At 43.6% G+C, this 21,558-nt stretch overlaps 1 protein-coding gene across 4 annotated transcripts in view; it reads left to right on the top strand.

Moving 5' to 3' along the window:
• SCUBE2 (signal peptide, CUB domain and EGF like domain containing 2) overlaps positions 1-7,614 on the top strand; it is a 74,093-nt gene extending 66,479 nt beyond the window's left edge. For all 4 annotated transcript variants that reach the window (XM_030918725.1, XM_030918724.1, XM_030918723.1 and 1 more), the window contains 3 exons: positions 600-752; positions 5,153-5,232; positions 5,911-7,614. In XM_030918725.1, coding sequence (XP_030774585.1) covers positions 600-752; positions 5,153-5,232; positions 5,911-6,063 — 386 coding nt within the window. In that variant the 3' untranslated portion in view covers positions 6,064-7,614. The remainder of the gene's footprint in view (positions 1-599; positions 753-5,152; positions 5,233-5,910) is intronic.
• Positions 7,615-21,558: the final 13,944 nt, after the last annotated feature.

Here is a 21,558-nt window from a genome sequence, read left to right as displayed (position 1 = left end):
CAGACCTTGTCTCAAAAAACAAACAAACAAAAAGAATGACGACGACACATGAAGCCACTATATCGTTTGCTCTCCTTATTACTGGTTAAAATGTCTGAAGTTAAGTATAGATTTAAATCCTTGTTTTACCACATACTGGCTATATGACCCTGGGCAAGTATGTAATCTCTCTATTAAAAAGGCAACAGTTGCACCAACTTTCTGTGGTTTTCAGAAGATTAAATGAGACAAAGCCCATAAATTGCCTAGCACACTGCCTGGTCTTAGGCAGCCAATGGTGGTGATGATGATTAGATGACAACAGGTCAGTTCTGGAATGGGAGGCCCTCACCCAGCTCCTACAGCGAATGGTACAGTCTGGGCTGCTGCTGCTTACCAAGCCCCAGGTCTTTCTGGCGTGGCCTCCCCTGGGGGTCCACAATTACCAGCTGAATCTACTCTGTTTCCAGGACCTTTGACTTATGCTAGCTCAGCTGGGCCTGAAGAGCTCTTGAGCATAATTTATTGTACGGTTTGAGTGTTTAGAAAGATGAGCATCTACTGTATGCAGAATCAGTGATGAGTCTTAAACCCCACCCCTCTCCAACTTCCCTTGGCAGCTTCATCCAATTCTGTGACAACATACGAAACCTGCCAGACCTACGAACGCCCCATTGCCTTCACCTCCAGGTCAAAGAAGCTGTGGATTCAGTTTAAATCCAATGAAGGGAACAGTGCTAGAGGGTTCCAGGTCCCATATGTGACGTATGATGGTAAGCACAGCCTGCAGCACATGGAAAGAGCCTCTCTGCTTTCAACAGAGCCAACTTCGGAGCCAGCTGGCAAACTGCTGACAAGCACACATGCTCAGAAAGGCAGGCAGGATGAGGGGAAAAGACATTGCTGACTCACAAGTGCCAAATTTTAACAGGCATTTGGGGACACTGACAACAGGAGGAAAAGATGTTTTAGAAAATATATTAAAAGTGAGCATAGCTTGGTAAGAACATGGGCACTGGAGTCAGATTGATCAGCCTGGCTATGATTTCTTCTGTGACTTTGTGTATGCTACCATCTCTAAGCCTCATGTTCTTAATGTGTGAATGAGGATAATCATTAGACTTATTTGAGAGTTCAATGAGAGTTCCTAAAGGACTTGAGGCAGTGCTTGGCACATAGTAATTGTTCAGTAAATATTAACTTCTTATGACTGTGGCTTTTATTAGGTAGAATCCTGAGGTGGGGAAGGACCTGAGTTCTGGTCCTGGCTTTTTCACTGACTCACTGTGGGATCTTGGGCAAGTCAGATGACTTCTGGTTTCATTTTCTTCATGTTAGATGAAGAGGTGGCCCATCTGAGCCCTGGGGCTCTACCTAACTCTGAGACTTGGTTGGCAAACATGGACTAAGAGCATAAAATGAACTGGACCTTTGTCCTGGAGGACCACACAGTCCTGTGGGAGGGGAATCATCTGTTTCTTCATGAGCTTATTTGTTCATCTAGCCAACAAATAGTTAATGAGCATCTACTATGTCAGGTATTGGGCTAAGTGCTGGAAACAACATGGTTAGTGACAGAAACACAAAGGTTAGTGACAGAAACACTATATATATAGTTATAGATGCTATAGCAGCACAAAGCCCTAGGTGAGCATGGAAGCAGCAGCAGCAGTTAATTTTACATAAGCTTTTAGAAGGAATAGAGCAAAGTCTTGAGAGATGTGGGTTTTGAAAGAACATATACATTTTGAGCATCAATGGAGAAGAACATTCAGAAAGAGGGAAGGACATAAGTCAAAGGATGAAGTACCTGGTGTACGTGTGGACCGACGAATGGTCTTATTTGGTCAGTGGGTAGGGTGTGTGGGGCTTGGCAGTGAGAGAGGAGACTAGAAGGGAATGGGGTTTGGCTGTGAAGAGCCTTCAGGGCCAAGCTCTGGAGGACAGACTTAATCTTAGAGGAAGCCACTGAAGGATTTTAGGATGGCAAGTGCCAAAATTGTTTGGGAAGACAATATTCTATGGCTTTCCCAAAAAGTAACAAAAGCAAGGATCATCATCTTTGTCCTACAGTTGCCTGAAATAATGTCAAACACCCAAGACAAGGAGTTTTAGTATCTGACTCTTGGTGTAGACATAAATGCCTCCCACAAGGCTCTGCTGAGAGAGACAGAGAGCCTCATCTACCCCAAAGCAGCCAACTGGCAACCTCTCCTATCTGGAATCAGGAAGAAAGCAAAAAGACACTGAGACTCCAAAATAAATATGGCTGTTCTCAACTCTGCCTTTGTGACACATTAAAATGTCTTTTTTTTTTTTTTTTTTTTTTTTTTTTTTTGAGACGGAGTCTCGCTCTGTCGCCCAGGCTGGAGTGCAGTGGCGCGATCTCGGCTCACTGCAAGCTCCGCCTCCCGGGTTTACGCCATTCTCCTGCCTCAGCCTCCCGAGTAGCTGGGACTACAGGCGCCCGCCATCTCGCCCGGCTAGTTTTTTGTATTTTTTAATAGAGACGGGGTTTCACCGTGTAGACCAGGATGGTCTCGATCTCCTGACCTCGTGATCCACCCGTCTCGGCCTCCCAAAGTGCTGGGATTACAGGCTTGAGCCACCGCGCCCGGCTTTTTTTTTTTTTTTTTAATTAAAAAAAGAGTTGTAGCTCCAACTGGGGAAAATTACACATAATGCAGTGTATGCCCACAAGAGTGTGTCTTGCATGTGTCACAGTAGAGAATAGTTGGAAACTGCTATTTTCCCCACAGAGAAGCCCCCGAGGCCTTCACTCAGAGTGTTTCTTTCGAACATGTATTTCCAAAAAATTTGATATCTTCTTTTCAAACCCAGAAGAATAGAAATCACATTTAGAAGGTGTACATGAGGCTGCTATAGACGAGCCCTCTGAGAGCTGGAGAACGGTGAGAACTGTAGCCAGGGCTAACACGCATTGAGCATTGCTGACTGCCAGGTACGTGCTGAAGTACCTTTTACATGGTGCTTTCCTCACAATCACTCCATAAAGTAGACATGATTATTTCCTGATTTTATAGATGGGGCCACTCAGGCTTAGAGATTTAAGGAACTGACCTAAGGTCCCAGCATGGCAAGGTTGCAAAGCAGGGTTTGAACCAGGACTTTGGGACTCCAGAGCCTGGATTCTTTTTTTTTTTTTTTTTTTTTTTTTTTTTTTTTTTTTGAGACGGAGTCTCACTCTGTTTCCGGGGCTGGAGTAAAGTGGCCGGATCTCAGCTCACTGCAAGCTCCGCCTCCCGGGTTTACGCCATTCTCCTGCCTCAGCCTCCAGAGTAGCTGGGACTACAGGAGCCCGCCACTTCGCCCGGCTAGTTTTTTGCATTTTTTAGTAGAGACGGGGTTTCACCGTATTAGCCAGGATGGTCTGGATCTCCTGACCTCGTGATCCGCCCGTCTCGGCCTCCCAAAGTGCTGGGATTACAGGCTTGAGCCACCGCGCCCAGCCTGAGCCTGGATTCTTAAATGTAACTTTGCTGCCTTTCTAATGAGTTGGAGCAAGTAAGGAAACACAGTTCTTAAAAGCAGAAGAAATATATTTTTTAAACAATAGCAGTCTGGAAGCATTTGGTGGAGTGGCAAACAGCTCTCTAGTTTCCTATTACACCAGAATGCAGCACAGCAACTGACATTCTTAATGGTAAGTCCCATCATCAAAAAGAGGAGAGACACTGCCGCAGAGGAATTCAAGATGAAAGAAAATGTATTCTCATGTTTTATATTCACTAAAAAAAAGAAGAAAGACACCACACTAAGAGAGTACCAATGCTATTGTAAACATATCAAATTAGTAATTGTAACTATTATACCATTACTTTCCATTTACCATCCCTTAACTGAGAGAAACTTTTCAAGAGTTCCTCTCACACAATTTCAATGATTTTCTTATACTGTGTTTGGCTTTGTCGCACACGATATGCATACAAAGAGGCATTTTTTCTGTATCTGGAATTTGGAAAAGATTGTGCTTTGCATATGCTTGATTTGAATGATGACTATAGGAAATAAGCTAGACTTCAAAGGGGGAAGATTGGCATTTGGAGAAGTACAGCGTGCACTGCATTTAATGTGTACATCAGGACAAAAAGCATTAATGAGAGCGCACACATAGTTTTCTTCCTCCCCAACCAGCCAAATTCTCCACCCTCCAGCCCCATTCAAATAAAGGAGAGAAGAGTCTTTCTTGGTGGATAAGAAGCTTGATTGTTTTACATAATACAAGGATACAGAAAAAGTGGGAGGCGGGGAGGTGGAGAGGGAAAGGAGAGCCTGATGAGCTCAATAGGAAGTGAGCATAGACACAGAAAAGAAGACCAAGGACTAAGCCCTGGGACCCTCCTTTGGTAAAAGGTCAGAGAGAAGAAGAAAAGCAAAGAAGCCTCAGAGAAGTAACGGATAAGGTAGGAGGAAAACCAAAGAGCATGGTGTCCTGGAAGCTCAGTGAAGGACTGGATCAAGGAGGAGGAGTGACCAGCCAGGTCAAAAGCTACTGATGCATCAAGGAGGATGAAGACCAAGAACTGGCCATTGGGATTTAGCAACATGGAGGTCATTGCTGGTCTCACCAAGCAGTTTTGGAGGAGTAATGGGGGCCAAAGCTGATTGGACTGGGTTTAAAAGAGAAAGAAAGGGAAAGGATCAGAGACAGTGGGTGCTGACAATGTTTTAAAGGATTTTTGCTGCAAAAGGGAGCAGATAAGTGAGATGGAAGCTGAAGGGAGAAATGAGGTCAAGGGAGGGATTTTTAAAGTCAGAGACATACAGCATTTTTGTATGCTGGTGGGTGGGGGAGATCAATAGAGAGAAAAATGTATAATGTAGGAAAGGAAGAGCAGAATTACTAGAACAATACTGTTGATGTGGGGAGAGAAGATGGACCTGGCATGCTAAGTGGAGGGATGAGCCTGGACTGGATGCACAGAGGCTCATCTGAGGGAAGAGGGGACGGGGAAGATGGGTGCAGGTGCCGGTATGTGAAGAGAGGTGGTGGAGTCTGTGGAAGTTCTCTTCTGACTGTCTTCTCAGTAGCAGAATGGTAAGTGATAGCAGCCACAGAAGGGGCATTTCTCAGAACCTTATCAAAAAGTGAAAGAGCAAGTTTGGAAGTAACAAATCATAAGAATGCAAAACATGTTCTTTATTCCAACAGAGGACTACCAGGAACTCATTGAAGACATAGTTCGAGATGGCAGGCTCTATGCATCTGAGAACCATCAGGAAATACTTAAGGTGAGTGCATGGCTCAGGTGGACATGGCAGTTATCCACAGAGCTTCCCAAGTACTGTTGGAGAAGGCTTCTCTTCCTGCTGCGTGTTGCCACCTTTCAGACACGGAGCCTGTCCTGGGCCAAGGTCAGTTTTATGCCTTCACCAGACTTAATTTTTTAAAAAATCAGGTTGCTGTCTTTAGTGTTGTCAAGTGAAGTTGTATTTTTTAATTTGGAAACTTGTGGAGGGGCAGGGAGAAATCTGCTTATAAATCCAAACCAGTAGCTAATAATGTTTTTCTATTAATTACAGATAGTTGAGGATCCTTCGCTCCTTATGTATACTTCAAGCCTAAAATTCACCAAAGTTTAAATACTTACAAATAATTAGCAATAAACACTTGTGGTATCACTAATCCTACAAATTCTCCCAAATCCCAGTGTTGCATTCATCTGGTTGGGAAAAAGAAAACAGGTTTTTTACATATTAAAGTTTTATTTATAAAAGTAATTCATACTTCTTAAAACTAATTAGGAAAAAAAAAAACTGGAAAGAAGATAAAAATCAGAGGAAACAATTTTTCAAGTGTTTTTCAGCTAAGCAAGCTACGGCCTAATACTAGGTCATCACAGTTCCATGGGCAAAATGTCAGCATATTTAATTATTTTGGCCCAGTAACAAAAATTCTGTTCTTTTTAGGATAAGAAACTTATCAAGGCTCTGTTTGATGTCCTGGCTCATCCCCAGAACTATTTCAAGTACACAGCCCAGGAGTCCCGAGAGATGTTTCCAAGATCTTTCATCCGATTGCTACGTTCCAAAGTGTCCAGGTTTTTGAGGCCTTACAAATGACTCCACCCACATGCCACTCAGTACAAATGTTCTGCTATAGGGTTGGTGGGACAGAGCTATCTTCCTTCTGCATGTCAGCACAGTCGGATATTGCTGCCTCCAGTATCAGTGACTCATTAGAGTTCAATTTTTATAGATAATACAGATATTTTGGTAAATTGAACTTGGTTTTTCTTTCCCAGCATCGTGGATGTAGACTGAGAATGGCTTTGAGTGGCATCAGCTTCTCACTGCTGTGGGCAGATGTCTTGGATACATCAAGGGCTGGCTGAGCTGGACTTTGGTCAGCCTAGGTGAGACTCACCTGTCCTTCTGGGGTCTCACTCCTCCTCAAGGAGTTTGTAGTGGAAAGGAGGCCACAGAATAGCCTGCTTATTCTGAAACTTCAGCTTCCTCTAGCCCAGTGCTCTCTAAGGGAGCCCTCTGCACTCATGTGCAGGCTCTGATCAGGCAGAACAGGCAAGAGGGGAGGGAAGGAGACCCCTGCAGGCTCCCTTCACCCACCTTGAGACCTGGGAGGACTCGGTTTCTCCACAGCCTTCTCCAGCCTGTGTGATACAAGTTTGATCCCAGGAGCTTGAGTTCTAAGCAGTGATCATGAAAAAAAAAAAAAAAAACTTAAAGCAGAAAGAATTAGAAATAAAAACTAAGCACTTCTGGAGACATAATAATGTAAATTTATTGCCAGCCCTCCTCGTTGCCAGCTTCTACCCTGCAGCAAACACACAGTGCCGACTCTCGCACCTTCGTCTGTGCCCTCGGACACTCTGCTGGCCATTGCCTGAGAGATTGGGGAGTTCAGGTGAAATGTAATTTCCTCAGTGGATGAGAATCATCAATTATCATGAAAAGGAGATTTCACCAACCCTGAGTCAGTATTGCCAAGGGTTCTACTCCCCAAGTGGGCTTCCCATCACAAGGGATCTGAGGTCCAGGTGGGTGTGGTGAGGCCCAGCCTGTCATGTACACCTTCCTTCCCCCACTCTCAAATGTGAGAGATGGACTCTGCTCCATGGACATGAGCAGCCCCTTGAAGGGTGGTCTCATTCTCTAACAGTAACAGCACTGCCGGAAACACACTCTAAATGCCACACGATCATGTCACTTTGGGTCAGCCCAGCAGGGCTTCACCGTCATTTCTTGAACTTGAATTTTCAGTGTTATTGAATCTTTAAACATTTAAATCCCCAAGCAAAAATCTCATTACAGTGAATAAAAAAGAATCCAATCAAACAAGCCACCATTTCCGTAATGGATGGACTACCTACAACTAGAGTGTTTTGTTATTTCAATAACAATCCTATGCACAGCCAGTTCTCTATACCAAAGTGCTAAAAAAAAGTTTAACAAGCATTTTTGAAGAAAACAAAGACAACTTCATTATGGTTAAACTTGCTTTTCATCTCAGTGTTGCTTTTTTAACCTGTTAATAACATTGATTCTTTAAAAGTCCCAATCAAACTTCTTTATTTGGATGGGCCCTAAATATTCACTTTCAGATTTCTCTTCAAAAGTTTGAACATCATCATTTAAAAAATTGCATTAAAACAAGCACTTGGACTTTGTTATGCTGGAGCTTGGCCTATATTTCTGAGTCTAACCATAAGATGAAAATTCAAATATCACATAACCCGAGTTATTGACTGCACTGATGTGAAGGTGAGGTGAACTGAGCTGCACCATTCTGTCCAAGCATGTTAGCAACTTTGTGCTCATGACTGTGTGATCCTGTCTTGCTGATTTCACAAGAAGGCTAGGGATGGGAATACTCTGGGGGTTGGAAGGAGGCTACACAAACCCGGTCACTATGGTCCTCCATGGGGCAGCCCCATGCACCAGAGCTGTGTTCCTGGTACACGCACAAGCCACTGACGCCCAGGAGGTATAGAGAGGAGCTTCCTCTCTATACCCTCAACTACCTTAAGAGATGCTGTGATCCTGTTGGGGGCTGGCTGTCTGGAGATACTATTTCTACCTGCTACATCAATATTTATCAAACTTCTGCCAGGCACTCTTCTAGGCCCTGGGGATGCAGTGATAAGACAGACAAGGTCCCTGCTCTCATGGAGCTTACATTTTAGAGGGAAGAGACAGACAAAGAACAGATACATCAACATGAAAAGTAGCAGCTAGTGTTCAGAGCTTTGTTGAAATTTAAAACAAGTTACTGTAACAGATGACTGTGTGGCTACTTTAGGATTGGGGATTATAGATGGCCTCTATGTGGAAATTACATTTCAACTGAAAACTAAATGGCAAGAAGAAACCAGCCTTGGGAAAATTAGGGGGAAGAGCTTTCCAGAGAGAGGAAAACCAAGTGCAAAGGCTGTCAGGTAGGAGCAAGCATTCGTGTATATCGTAGTCTAATGAGAAGGCAGGTCGTACAGATGAGGCCAGAGAACCAGACACGGCCAGATTACATTGGGCTTTGGAATCTAGAATGAGGGGTTTGAGTTATTTCTATATATGTTGCAAACTTTTGAATGGATTTCGGCAGAGGAGGAAGATAATCTGATTTATGTTTTAAAAAGGTAGCTCTGGCTACTGTGTGAATAGGAAGCAAGCACAGAGGCAGAGAGAGTTATTCACAGACTACTGCAACAGACCAAGCAGCCATCCAGTTGGCAGATGAAGGTATTGTCTGGATTAGGGTGTTGTAGTGGAGAGGAGAAAAGTAGAAGGAATCTGGACATGTTTTGGGGGATAGTCAACAGAATTTGCTGATGGGGATTGTATGGAAGGGCTGAGGGAAAGAAGGCAGTCAAAGATGACTCCTAGTTGCCTAAGAAACTGGTAGATGGAGAAGACTAGGAGGAGCAGGTTTGGGATATGCAGCAGTTTTAAAACATGTTTGCAAATTCTTTGAGGCTCCTTCCATGGACAGTTAGGGTCTATATTGCCACCCCTTGACTGTGGGCTCTATGACTGCTTGACCAATATTAACATGGCAGAAGTAATGCTTTACGAGTTTCCAGGCCCTGGGCTTAAGACACTAGCAGCTTCCACTTCCTCTCCTTAGGACACTCACACTCGGAACTCAGTCACCACGTCATGAGGAAGCAAGCCATAGCAGCCTGTGGAGAGGCAATGTGGAGAGGAACCACAGTCCTTCCACCCACTGGCCAGGCTGAACTCCCAGGCGACAGCCAGCAAAACCTGCCAGCTGCATGAGTAAGCCATCTTGGAAAGGGATTCTCCAGCTGCTCCAGCTGACACTTCATGGAACAGTCCTCACTGAACCATAGAAAACATTAGAGATTTGTGTGCAAAATTAGTGATTATTATTTTAAATGATAGGCTTTGAGGTGACTTCTTATACAGCAATACAACAGCGAAAAGGGGAGATGGTTAAGAGTTCTATTTTGGCCATTCTAGGTTCTAGGTGCCTATCATATGTCCAACTGGAGGGTTCAAATAGGCAAGTGGTTATACAAAGCCCCAGGAGAGGTCAGGGCTGGAATATAAGTTTTAATGTCACAGAGTAAAGGCATGAGACTTTACCCAGGTTAAGGTCACCTGGGAAACAAGGTGACTAGGTAGCTCTTAATTCTGGGATGTCCTGTGTGGACACAGGAACCGGGACTTTGAGGAGCTGCTTATTAAGTAAACAGGAAGAGGTCAGAGCTGAGCTTCCATCTTCACTCCAAGAGAGCTAGTTCTATGGGTGAACTCTGAATGGGCGTGGATCTGTACAGTCCTTCCTTCTAGCTGTAGATATTGTTCTTTAGCCATTTACTGAAGTGCTGCATCTATGGATTTAACCACATCTCCCTTGAATTTCCAATGTTAATAAAAATGTGTTTGCCTTTTCACACTAACAATTATCTTCACTTTGGAAAATTGCTTCCTCTGAATCATGCCCTGAGCTGTTAAGTGTGTCGTCTGTAGGTACTCACTGGATTTAGGTTTGCAGGTGATATTAAAATGTCATGTAGCAACTTGGGAAAGGCAGTGGCTGCACAGCACAGTGCAAGGATTTGCTTACCCTCTGGCAAATCTTTGCAGGAAGATGCACTGGAGCTGTTGCCTGCAGCCGACCACCACAGTTGGTGGGTCTATGTGCTGGAAAACCCAGGGGTCATTCCAGGCCCAGCTGTAATCTTCTCAGCCCTGAAAAGATGCCTCTTACTGTCAGCATCTCTGCTTCTTTTCACACAACAGGATATGTCTTGAGAGCCTTACCCAAGTCTACACTACTTCTAGCCAGCATTTGGGAGGCAAATGGACTAGCTGAGGCTGGAGTAAAGCAGTTCCTCATCAAGTTGAGGGAACTTGTTACATAGGGCCCTCTAGCTAGGCAAGCCATCAGCTGCCTATGATTTAAGGTCCCGGGAGAGGCCAGTAGGGGCCCATGCACAGAAACTTAGAGGCCTTGGTGAGGCTTCATTTCTGTGACCATCTTCCACTCCAGGGGCTTGTGAGCCCAGCTCAGAGGTGTCCTAATATTTGTAGTACCCTGCCTCCTTCTCCCTTCAGGCAGTCTCGATCAGCCTGCAGGGGACAATCCTCAGGGGCCTATTAACATAGCAAGGCTGCTCCTGTGATCCATGTCAGTGATACAGCCATGAAGATCTCACTACTCAGCAGGGAGCACTTTCCAGAGAACACAGTAGCATCAAAATAGATTTAGAAAATGAAACCACTCTAATATAGGCAGTTTGCCTTAGTTGAATAAAAGTGATACAAATTAAACCCACTTAGCAGACAATGACAGTAACTCAGTAGTGCTTGGTTTTCAGAGTATCTCGTAAAGGGGGTGCAACTACAGACCTTAGTTACTAATGATTTCTTATTATGTATTTGGTCATTCATTCATTTATGCAACATATATTTATGGAGAGCCTATTAAGTGCCAGACATTGTAGGAGCCAGTGATACTGCAGGGAGCAAAAGAAGCTCCCTGCTCTTTTGGAATTTGGGTTCCAGTCTGGGGAGACAGACAATAAACAAATGAACATATACTGTAAAGTCAAGTAGTGATGAGTGTTATAAACAAGGAAGGGCTAAAGGACAAAGAATCAGATGGTGGGAGGGAGCTGCTGTCTTAGATAGGATGAGCTCTTCATTAGAGTCATGAATCCAGGCCCCTCCTAGAGCACTGGCTCCTCAAACCAAGCCTGGCAGCACTGGCCCTGGCAAGCTTCTTTATCCGCCCATCTAGACGTTGGCATTTCATGTCAAGTCAAGCTGACCAATGCTCCAAGTTGTGAACAAGCCATTTGGGCAGTTCCTCGAACAGGTGCCACCTAGTGGTTGCAATGTGGAGTCGACCTGTGTTTCTGTCTCCCATCCCACTGCCTCAGACCTTACATGCCCATAATTCAAGACAAGATCTTACCCAAGGGGCTCTGGGGACTAGGGCTGTGGTTTGACGATTGATTGCATGTTGTTTGACACAGCCCTCGGAGTTTGTTTAGATATTTTCCTTTTTTCTCTGCTTGGCAGAGAAAAACTAGTGACCAAGTCCAAACTCATTGATCTAGGTCATTTCTAACTATCAACAACACTCTGAATCTCATATACACACACAGCATATTCATGCATTCACTGTTATGGTCTAGGCACCTGGGTAGGCTGGATATATAGTCCTGAGTCAGAAGGGAAAAGGAGTTGAAGGAATGATAAGGAAAAAATCTACTCCTCGATTATAATCTTGCATGTTTTACCACTGCCTTGGATTGTTCTCTGATCCTACACGGTATCCTAGGACTGAAGGATAATTTTGGGCCACAGTTTGAAGTTTTCTGTCTTTTCCCTACAAAACACAAAAAGTAGAAATACAAGCCTACCTCGAATTTGAGCTTTGGTGCTGGCTTTGCCTTATTACATGTGTTGCAGTTGAAAAAAAGTAATAGCTGCTAAGCAGGAACTGGATCCAATGCCCCAAAGAAGACAGAGCCCAGTAATGTCTGAAGCAGCATGCACAGCAGAAGAGCATGGAGGTACAGAGTGTGAGCTTGTGGTGAACCCTGGCCAAGCCTACTAAGTGCAGCCCTCTGCAGCCTTGTGGGTAACCCATCGTGTGTAACCACAAATTGGTCATCAGCACACACTGTCAATGCAGTTGTGTGTGTGTGAGATGCCTGAGCATGCTATAAAACTGTGGACAGTGTAGCACATTGGAACCCCAATGTTACTTCCAGGTGACTTGGCTTGCAGAAGGCAGCTTTTAGCAGCCACATCAGGTACCTAAACTGGAGTTTTGAGTAATGCAGGTGCCAAGTATAAGAGGCTTGATAGGGCCAGGCACGGTGGCTCATGCCTGTACTCCCAGCACTTTGGGAGGTCAAGGCGGGTGGATCATTTGAGGTCAGGAGTTCAAGACCAGCCTGGCCAGCATGGTGAAAACCCTGTCTCTACTAGAAATACAAAAATTAGCCGGACGGTAGTGGCACATGCCAGTAATCACAGCTACTCAGGAGGCTGAGGCAGGAGAATTGCTTGACCTGTGAAGTAGAGATTGCAGTGAGCCAAGATTGTGCCACTGCACTCCAGCCTGGGTGACAGAGTGAGATGCTGTCTCAAAAACAACAACAACAACAACAACAAAGAGGCTTGATAAACCATCACTAAGGCTCCCCATGAGGAACTGGGATGACTCAAGCAGCATCACTCACCCATACTCCCCCGGCCCAGTATTCCTAATGTACTTCTCTGAAAACACATTCTCTACATTTATCACACTGATAGGTGCCTTCTCTAAGATTTATGATTCATAATGCTCATATTCTCCAAGACTCCCATTATGTCCTTTACGGTACCTGGATTTGTATCCCAGTTCTGCCACTTATTAGCTATGTGACCTTGTGGAAGTTATTTAACTTCTCTGTGCCTCAGTTTCTTCATGTGATGATAGTACCTACCAGATACAGTTGTTTTGAGAATTACATGAGTTAATACCTGGAAAACTCTTGAAACATTGCCTGGCACGTAGTAAGGGCCCAATAAATGTTAACTGTCATCCTCATCTTCATCATTAACTTTCACTTCTTGAGACTTTAGAAGTTAAACCCAAGATACGTTCTTTAAAGGGGTTCATTCTCTGCTGGTTTTCCCCATTTCACTGAGATAGAATGTTCTTTAGTCACAGTTTTTCTAGTGGGGTGTGTCCTAGCAACAGAAGAGTTCAAGCTTGAAGTAGGAATGAAAGGCTATGACACCTGATTTGGGTTCTCACACAAGGCCTTCCAAATATCCCTGTCCTCCTGAGCTGGAAAGGTAAAATGAGCTCTTCCCATCTCCTGAGCTTCTCTTAGGTCAGGGACAGCACAGACACAAGTACACATACACGGCGCAGCCTCTCAATCCTTCATCTTTTTCTGAGTTCCAATCCTCAGCCCCTGGTATGTGAGGATCACAGTACATCCCCCTGCTGAGCCCAGAATCACATGTTTTCCAGAACTGCCTATTTCTATTTGATGTTTCCAGCATGGCAACATCCAACTTCTGAGTCCAAGAAGGCAGTACTCAGGTCTCTAGGCAAGCAAGGTCAATGAAGACACTCACTGTAGCAGGGCGTGAATAATTTGCATGAAAACTGTGGTCAGTGGAACAAAGCCCCTTTCTGAGACATGAGGACACAGGCCCAGCCAAGGTGGGTCTGGCCACTGTGCAGCATGTGCCAGAGAGAGTACAGAACTCAAAGTGCAATGTGCTGATGGAGTGTAGACAGACTGAAAAGAGTGAATTTCATCTTTTTAAACATCATGAATGGGATAGGAAAAAAGCCAGTAATTATACAGCAGAGAAATCAGGCAATACCTTGACCAGATGATCGAAATTAGCACGTCCAATAAAGGACAGATGGATATCATGTGCCTGCAGATGTGATATTCTGAGAAGAACATACCATCACCTATACTGTACTTAGGCCAAAATGCATCACCTCAATCCCAATACAAGGAAAATGCAGACAAACACAAAATGAAGAATGCTCTGTTTTAAAAATGGAGGGAAGTTGAAAAACAACTTGCACACCAGTGAAATTTTAAAACTTGTGTGTTTCAAAGGACACTATTAAGAAATGAAAAGGTAGCCCATGGAATGGTAGAAAATGTTTGCAAATCATATATCTGACAAGAGACTAATGGCTACAATATATAAAGAGTTCTTACGAGTCAATAATAATGAGACAAATCACTCAATTAAAAATGGACAGAGGATTTTAATAGACATGTTTCCAAAGAAGACAAACAAATGACCAATAAGCACCTGAAAAGATGCTTAACATCATTAGTCATCAGGGAAACACAAATCAGAATCACAATGAGATACCATCTCAACCTCACTAGGATGGCTATAATAAAAAATACAGATGGTAAAAATTGTTGATGAGGATGTGAAGAAATTGGAACACTCATACACTGCTGGTGGAGATGCAGAATGGTGCAGCTGCTTTGGAGAGCAGTCTGTTAATTCCTCAAAGGTCACACGGGCTACCATGTGACCCAGCAATTCTACTACAGGAGATGAATAAAAGGCACAAAAAGATTTCTACATGAGATTTCATAGCAACATTAGTCATAATAGCTTAAAAGTGGAAACAGCTTACATATCTATCAACTAATGTACAGCTAGACAAAATGTGGTATAGCTGTACAATGGACTATTGTTTGGCCATAGTTAAATACTGATACATGCTACAGTACGGATGAACTTCGAAAACAGTGTGGTACGTGAAAGAAGCCAGCCACAAAAGACCATGCATTGTATGATTCCATTACACAAAATCTCCAGAATAGGCAAATTCATAGAGATAGAAAGTGGATTACAAGTTAGTTGTCTAGGGCTGGAGAAATTGGTAGGCAATGGGGAATGATTAATGGGTACAAAGTTTCTCCTGGGATGATGAAATGTTCTAGAAGTCATTGTGGCGATGGTTGCACAGCTCTCCGAATATATTTAAAATTATTGAATTGTACATATTAAGTACAATTGTATGAATTGGGTGAATTTTATGGTATGTGAATTATATCACACACAGAAACCAGTAACTAAAAGGGTTAACTGGTTTTTGTGTTAACCAGTTAACCCTTTTTAATGACACTGACATTTTTGAATTTTGACATTTTGAATGTCAAAAATGTCAGTGTCGTGGAGGACAAAGAAAGCTGTGGAAATGTTCCAGATTAAAGGAGGCTAAAGAGACATGACAACCAAATACAATATCTGCTCCTAGCCTGAATCCTGTACTGGAGGAATGTGTTATAAATGGTCAACTGACAAAAATTGGAACATGAATAGTAGCTTAGATAAAAGTATTGTATCGATGTAAATTTATCAAGTTTCTATCTGTATTGTGGTTACATAAGAGAAAAATTCCTATTTTTAGGAAATATACAATGAAGTATTAGTGGTAAAGGGTCACAATGTATATGTAATCTATACTAAAATGGTTCAGAAAAAAGTGTGTGGTGTGTGTGTGTTTTGCAGGGAAGCAAATGAAATTTAACATTTTTATGAGTCAAAGGGAGTCATCAAGAAAGTGAAAAGGCAACTCACAGAATGGCAGAAAAACTTTGCAAATCATATCTGACAAGACACTTGTAGCTAGAATATATAAAGAACTCTCCATTTGTTTGTGTCCTCTCTTGTTTCCTTGAGCAGTGGTTGTAGTTCTCCTTGAAGAGGTCCTTGAAAAGGAAGAATTGATACCATGAAAATGGCCATACCTCCCAAAGTAATTTGTGGATTCAATGCTGTCTCCATCAAGCTACCATTGACTTTCTTCACAGAATTGGAAAATACTACTTTAAATTTCATACAGAACCAAAAAAGACCCACATAGCCAAGACAATCGTAAGCAAAAAGAACGAAGCTGGAGGCATCACGCTATATGACCTCAAACTATACTACAAGGCTACAGTAACAAAAACAGCACGGTACTGGTACCAAAACAGATATATAGAACAATGGAACAGAACAGAGGCCTCAGAAATAACACCACACATCTACAACCAGTTGATCTTTGACAAACCTGACAAAAACAAGCAATGGGGGAAGGATTCCCTATTTCATAAATGGTGTTGGGAAAACTAGCTAGCCATATGCAGGAGTCTGAAACTGGATCCCTTCCTTACACCTTATACAAAAATTAAGATGGATTGAAGACTTAAACATAAAACCTAAAACCATAAAAACTCCAGAAGAAAACCTAGGCAATACTATTCAAGACACAGGCATGGGCAAAGACTTCATGATTAAAACACCACAAGCAATGGCAACAAAAGCCAAAATTGACAATTGGAATCTAATTAAACTAAAGAGCTTCTGCACAGCAAAAGAAACTATCATGAGAGTGAACAGACAACCTAGAGAATGGGAGAAAATTTTTGCAATCTATCCATCTGACAAAGGGTTAATATCCAGAATCTACAAAGAACTTAAACAAATTTACAAGAAAAAAACAACCCCATCAAAAAGTGGGTGAAGAATAGGAACAGACACTTCTCAAAAGAAGACATTTACGCAGCCAACAAACATATGAAAAAAGCTCATCATCACTGGTCATTAGAGAAATGCAAATCAAAACCACCATGAGATACCATCTCATGCCAGTTAGAATGGCGATCATTAAAAAGTCAGGAAACAACAGATGCTGGAGAGGATGTGGAGAAATAGGAATGCTTTTACACTGTTGGTGGGAATGTAAATTAGCTCAACCATTGTGGAAGACAGTGTGGCAATTTCTCAAGGAATGAGAACTTGAAATACCATTTGATCCAGCAATCCCATTACTGGGTATATATCCAAAGGATTATAAATCATTCTATAAAGACACATACACACGTATGTTTATTGCGGCACTGTTCACAATAGCAAAGACTTGGAACCAACCCAAATGCTCATCAATGATAGACTGGATAAAGAAAATGGGGCACATACACACCATGGAATACTATGCAGCCATAAAAAAGGATGAGTTCATGTCCTTTGCAGGGACATGAATGAAGCTGGAAACCATCATTCTCAGCAAACTAACACAGGAACAGAAAACCAAACACTGCCTGTTCTCACTCATAAGTGGGAGTTGAACAGTGAGAACACATGGACACTGGAGTGGAAGCATCACACACAGGGGCCCATTGCAGGGTCGGGGGCTGAGGGAGGGATAGCATTAGGAGAAATGTGTAATGTAGACGATGGGTTGATGGGTGCAGCAAACCACCATGGCACATGTATACCTATGTAACAAATCTGCATGTTCTGTACATGTACCCCAGAACTTAAAATATTTTTTTAAAAAAAGAACTCTCACAATTCAATAATAAGAAAACAAATAACTCAGTTAAAAATGGGCAAAGGATTTGAATACACATGTTTCCAAGGAAGATAAACAAATGGCCAATAAGTACCTGAAAAACAAATGGAGTAAAATGTTAATAACAGGTAATCTGTGAAAAGGATATACAGGTGTTCTTTCTACTATTTTTATGTTTGCAACTTTTTGTAAGTTTCAAATTTTTTTTTACAAATTAAAAGTTTGTAAATAATCCTGAATGACTTTTCCCTTTGGCAGTGCAGAGCAGTGTGAAAACTGGTCAGAGGGAACACTATGAGCATGAGTGTGTGCACGTGTTTGTACACCTGGGAGTCTACACATGTTCCACAGAGCACTTCACCTCTCTGCTGCCACTGGCCCCCAGCCCCTGTGGCTTGCCCAGCATGCACACCATCACATCCGAGCAACATGCTTAGTTAACCAGGGGGAAGGAGGTAGAGCCCTCAGTACTCCTGAGGTAGACAGGTTACTCATCAGTGTGAGCCACTCTGCAGGCATTGTCCCCTCTGGCTGGGGCTGACATAAAGATATATGGAGCAGGTGGGTTAGGCCTATGCTTTGCTGTATTCTGAGAGACTTGCCATCTTCAGAGTTCTTGTTTCCATACTGAAGAGTTTCGTACTAGGTTCAGAAGGGCCACTCTTTTTCTGGGCTCTACCTATGTTGGAGAGGGCAAGGAAAGAGGAGGAACAGGACATATTTACTGAGAGCCCACTTTGTGCCTTTATATATTATTTCACTCAAATGAGACCGAACCCTGCAAGATGGGTAAACTGAGGCTCAGAGAGCTTCAGTAACTTGGCCAAGGTCCCACAGAAAGCAAAGGGTGGAGCCAGATTCAAAGCCAAGCCTAGACTCCCCACATCCCCACTTCCACCAGACACACTTCCTTCAGATACTGAGTTTTTCTTTCTTTCCATTGTTTCTCCTCTTTTGCTGTCTGAGTTGAGGTCAAAGCCTGTTCTCATCTCAGGAAATGAAACCAAATCATCGCTGACTGTAATGGATCCAAAAGACCCAGGCAACTTTGGAAAACACCAGCAGAGCTGCCATCAGCCCTGTTTCTTGAGGCCATGGTGATGTTGGCAATCACTCTGAAGGAAAAGGACAGAAATATCTCTTTGCTTTAACCTGCCAAAGCAGACACAGTCTTCAGGGCTGGGTGCCAAGTCAGGGGTACCATGTGGCCAGAGATCCTGGCACATATCTGGATAACTGTTTGAAGAATCTTCCTGCCAAAGGGGGTTGGGGTAGTGGTGAGGACATCTAAGGAGGAAAGAATGGGGTAGTGCATGAAGAGGGTCCTAGGAGTGGCCATTCTAACTTCAGGGTATGGCCAAGGGCAATATGCATGGGTAGGGAGGGAATGGGGAGGAGAATTTCTTGGCAGTCTCCCCTTTATCCTGTTCTTCTCCTCTACTTTTCAGGCCTCCCAGCCTCACCACTCATCCTGGTTCTCATTCTTAAAGGCCTCTCTGTTAGCTGAAGACCCAAAAGAGGGTTGCTGGGAGAATAGGTTGTAAGCCTAGAGCCGCAAATAGCCATCAGACAAGAAGGGCCTGCCTATGGGACATCAGCTCAGAGGAAAGCAGAGCTGAAACACAGTGATAATGCCATTTGAGTCTTTGGATCCAGCCATGCCTGAAGTCCTGCACTTTTAAATTAAGGGGACCACAAATCTACATTTTCACATAAGAAATTTTCAACTGGGTATCTGTCACTTATAAGAAGAATAACATGAATAAGCATTCTAACTGAAACAGTACTGGATTTTCTAGTATGATTTTCAAGTACAGAGCTTCTATAACAGCCAAGGGAAGATGCAGAGAAGTTTAGGATAGAGCCATTGCACATGGAAAATCCAGAATCTGGAGACACTGAAGAGAGGAAGAGAGCTGGCCAGCCCCTGCCTCAGGAGGCCTTCACTCTAGGGATAGGGTATGATGCTCGAGTCTGGCTTCGTGTCTGAAGCTCTGTAGGGAAGCCTGGAGAAGGGATAGGCCAGCCCCAATCTGAGAGTTCTGCAACCTACAATTTTTCCTGAAGTTGTTCCAGGTAATGATGGTTGCTACCTTCTGCTGAGCCTATGCTACATGACCAATGTATTATACTATCATTTTATTTCTCACAGCAGCCCTGAGAAGTAGACATATTGGCACAATTTTCTAGATGAAGAACTGAAAGCTCACAATGGTGCAGTACTAACTGGTTACATAGCTAGTGAGCAGCAGAGCAGGGATTCAAATCTAGTGTATTAGACTCCAAAACCTGTGTTTTTAACAACCATATTGTATGTTACTTCCTCCAAGATGGGTCACTGAGGCAGGGGAGGTTGGTTGGCTATACGGAGGATTAATAATAATCTTTTCTGTTGGTACAGCCCTAGAGAGTTGACAAAGCGTAACTGTATATGCAATCTCACTACATCCGTTTTACAGATATGGAAACTGAGGCTCGGAGGTAGGAAGTGATTTACTCAAAGTCATTTGGGCAAACAGGATAAACCACCCAGAAATAACTCTCCTTAAATTAAGCAGGCAGTCTTGAGGACAGTGACGGTATCAGTCTGTCCAAGGAAGGTCTCAGACAGGTGAGGGGACCAACAGGTATTACAGCCACAGACCCAACTGCAGAACACAAATGCCACTACACCAAAGAGCTCTGAATTCACAAAAAGATTCCCAGTTCCAGCCAGGCCCCACTTATTTTTCAGCAACACCTGATATGGGTAAATTCCAGTTCAACTAAAGAGATTCAGCTTCCTAGTGTTCCCAAGGGGATCTAGCTGTGAAAAGAGCCCCTTTCTTCTGTCAGGACATCCTCAGCAAAAAAGGCTGCAGGACTGAGCTGAGCAGCCTGAAGAGTGGGGATTCCAACTCCCCCCAAGAGTGTCTACCTGCCTGGCTTCCTCCCTGAGGAAAGTCACTGTCCCAGCCCAAGCCCTAGGGGCCCTCACTGTTGGACCTGTCCTGACGCTTTGCCAAGCTCAGAGGCACCTATCCTAGATAGACAAGGCAAAGCTGTCTTTCACTGTTCCCTGGATGACCCACACCTGGAGGAGTTATCAGGCAGGGATCCAGGTGATGGGACAGAAGGGGCCAGGGCAGCCACTGTTGTTCACTGCTGGAAGTGTGCCAGGGGACTGGAAGGTGAGCAGCAATCCCACCTGTCTCCTAGAAACCCTGTCCTCCGTGTGTAGGGGAGAGTAGGGGGTGGGCACACAGGGAAGAATCCAGCCCTGGGGCTTACTTGAAGCCAAGTGAGCAGCCTTCTGGATTTGTTTTCCCCCAGTGTCTGAAACTGGGGCAAGTGTTGAAGGCAGAACAGAGGAAAAGCAGCAACTTCATGAGGTCAAACCCAGTCTCTCCAGATCTAGGTAGTCCAGTACAGGTTCTGGGAGTAGATGCCAGCTTTACCACTTGATTTCTTTGGTATGACCTTAACTTTTTGCCATTCTTTCACTAGTATTTATTGAGAATCCTCTGCATATTAGGGCATCAATGCTAAGCAAAAAACGGATTCAGTCACCTTCCTGGAGGTTCCAATCAGTGGGGAAGACAAATTAAACAACCAGTACCCCCCTACCCCTACCCCCATAGAAAGTGAAATGCCCAAGAGATACATAGTATATAATTGGAGAGACTTCACCCTCTCTGGAAGGTCAGAGAAGGCTTTCCTAAAGAAATGATAATGGAGCTGAGGTCTGGAAGAAGCATAGGAGTTTCCTGAAGAAAGTAGGAGGGGACACTGCACACAGAGGGAACAGGACAGTCAAAGGCAGGCCATTTGGCAACAGGTGACTGGAAGGAACTGGAAGAAGGGCTATGAGGCTGAAGCACAGAGTGGATATGCAGGGTCTAGGCAGACCATGCAAGAATGTGGGTTTCTCTTAGAGCAACAGGAAGCCTTTTGAGGTGCTCTTAGCAGGGAAGTGAGATGATCACACTTATTGTTTGAGAAGATTACTCTGGCAGCACAGTGAACAACGGATTGGAATGGAACCAGGGAGCATTCAGAAGGCCAGATAGAAGGTATCAGGTATTTGCCTGTAAAATGGGGGTGATGAGAATACTATCTTACAAGCTGTTGCCAGGATCCAATGAGATACTACATTTTAAGTGTCTATTCCAATACCTGGCACATAGTAAAGGCCCAGTAAGCGTCGATATTGTTACTTTTATCATTGGTTGTTTGCTGAGTGCACATATTTCTCA

Source organism: Rhinopithecus roxellana, chromosome 15 (assembly GCF_007565055.1).
Source record: "Rhinopithecus roxellana isolate Shanxi Qingling chromosome 15, ASM756505v1, whole genome shotgun sequence".
Lineage (NCBI taxonomy): Eukaryota > Metazoa > Chordata > Mammalia > Primates > Cercopithecidae > Rhinopithecus > Rhinopithecus roxellana.
This window is presented reverse-complemented; position numbering and strand designations above follow the sequence as displayed.